The sequence below is a fragment of the Pterocles gutturalis genome, unplaced genomic scaffold (genome assembly GCF_000699245.1).
Source record: "Pterocles gutturalis isolate BGI_N339 unplaced genomic scaffold, ASM69924v1 scaffold8064, whole genome shotgun sequence".
Taxonomy (NCBI): Eukaryota; Metazoa; Chordata; class Aves; order Pterocliformes; family Pteroclidae; genus Pterocles; species Pterocles gutturalis.
This window is the reverse complement of record NW_010128121.1, coordinates 168,050-170,057: the sequence shown is the minus strand read 5'-3', so window position 1 is coordinate 170,057 and position 2,008 is coordinate 168,050. Positions and strand designations below refer to the sequence as shown.

At 39.2% G+C, this 2,008-nt stretch overlaps 1 protein-coding gene across 1 annotated transcript in view; it reads left to right on the top strand.

Annotated features, from left to right (window-relative positions):
* Nucleotides 1–268: 268 nt before the first annotated feature.
* FNDC3B (fibronectin type III domain containing 3B) overlaps nt 269–2,008 on the top strand; it is a 160,040-nt gene continuing 158,300 nt past the window's right edge. The window contains exon 1 of the mRNA XM_010079500.1: nt 269–379. Coding sequence (XP_010077802.1) covers nt 269–379 — 111 coding nt within the window. The remainder of the gene's footprint in view (nt 380–2,008) is intronic.

Sequence of the window (2,008 nt, the reverse complement as noted above, 5' to 3'; positions counted from 1 at the left end):
AAAGAGTGGAAATCTGGCTAGTTGGTTTTTGGAAGTCTTGCATGGAAACTTGACTTTCCATGCTCTTGATCTAACAGTTAAAACCTCTGTTTAATGCCTCAAGTTGCTGTGTGAGTCTTGTTACAGGAGCAGGTATCCTGCTTAGGTTGCTGTCTTAAAGGCAGAATCCATGCAGGTGCTGGTGACTTTCTAAAATACCAGTGGGTTTTCCAGAGTCTTTAACTGATGCTTCTCTTGCAGGAAGCCCGTTGAGGAAAATTCTCCATGAATGTACGTCACAATGATGATGACCGACCAAATTCCGCTGGAGCTGCCGCCGTTGCTGAATGGGGAGGTAGCCATGATGCCCCACATCGTGAATGGCGATGGATCACAGCAGGTCAGTGAGCCTGGCAGAAAATGGCTGGTTTAAAGAAACTATTTCTGGGACACCAAGAGATTTTGAAGATGGGGAAGATGGTTTTCCTTAGCACTAAGGGGGTAGAGTATTTCCTGGAAGGTAGAAATCTGCTCTTACACAGCAAAGACATTAAAAGCAGTGCTTTAAGTGTCCCATTAAATTTAATGTGGTTACTTGCATGTGTGTTTATTGAAGTTAAAACAATGGGATTGAAATAATGGCTATAAAAGCTACATATTTGAGGGCTTTGCAGAAAGTTAGTGTCATGATTTACTTGTGCTAGCTGTTGTCCAGACATCTTGCTAGTATCTGTGATGAAATTTTTAAGAACTTAAACCAGAAATGCTGAGATTGTAAAAAAGAGAAAGAAGGAAAGAAATGGACAATTGAAGTTGAGTCCTGTGATGTCTGCTATTCTTTGTTTACCTGAGTGTACTGATCCTGGCAGTCTTATGTATTACCCTGTGTTTCATTATAAACCTTAGAGGGGCAGAAGTGAATTTTGAATGGGCTTTTGAGAGAAGTCAAGTTTATAGTTGCTTTTATATTTTTCTAGGAGATAATCTCTAGTAAGCTTGATCAGAGGTAGGTAGAATGATTACAGGACCATAGTGATGTCTTCATGTTCTGATACATCCTGGAGGCTCAAGCTGATGGTTGGTAGATTCCCAAACCTGTCATCTTGGGTTAATGTTTCTCTTTCTAGAACATCTGCTGTAGCAATTTTTCTGTGTTACTCAGTTCGGTTCCCTCCTGATTTGAGACATTTCAGCAAAGTATGTTAACCAAGGTAGAAATAAGCTGTCCTTCATGAATCCATATAAAATGGCATTCTGTTACTTCTCATTCCTTTGATCCCTCCAAGCTCTGTTTTGAGCTACACCAACCTCAAGAGGAAGAGTAATTTCTGCTTTTCTTGTAAGCTTCTAAGTCTGTCTGCTTATCTGGTTCTCAATAGGATACAGATTTTAATTGCTGTGATTATATTTTTTTAAGTAATTTCTCCACAGTATGCTTCAACTTGAAAAAAACAGAAAGAAAGCTTTTAATGGTTGTATTTACCAAGTCTAATATTAATATGTTTAAATGAAGGAACAATCTTATTTATATTGGATAGGATAATTGTTCCTTAAATATGCCTTTTTGTCCTTGCCGGAAGCCATTTATCAGGCTGGAGTGTCCTGTGGGTCCTTCTGTATTACAGAAAGAATAAATGAAGTCCTCTGAGTCCTCCTTTGAAATGGGCTCTAAGTCCAGTCCTTGAAGTTACCCATCAGGGGTGATTCAGCAGCCTTGCTTGGCAGATGCCTCCGTTGCCTTTAAACTATCTTCTCATCTAATGTTTTGGGAAAAAAGTAGTTGCTGACTTACTGGAAGTGTGTTACTTCTGCTTTTGCTGTGCTATGCGAATATGATTCAGCAGAACAGTTCTGAGCCAGGTTCCTTTTCTACATAAATGTTTTTTGGCTGATGCTTGTAGAGCTCATCACCTTATCTATTTAAGTACTTGGAGCTGGAGTACTAGTTTTCTGTGAGACTTTTTGTCCTTTAGTCTAGATGTACCCTCACATGTTGCATAGCTTAACTACCTTTACACTTTGTCATTTT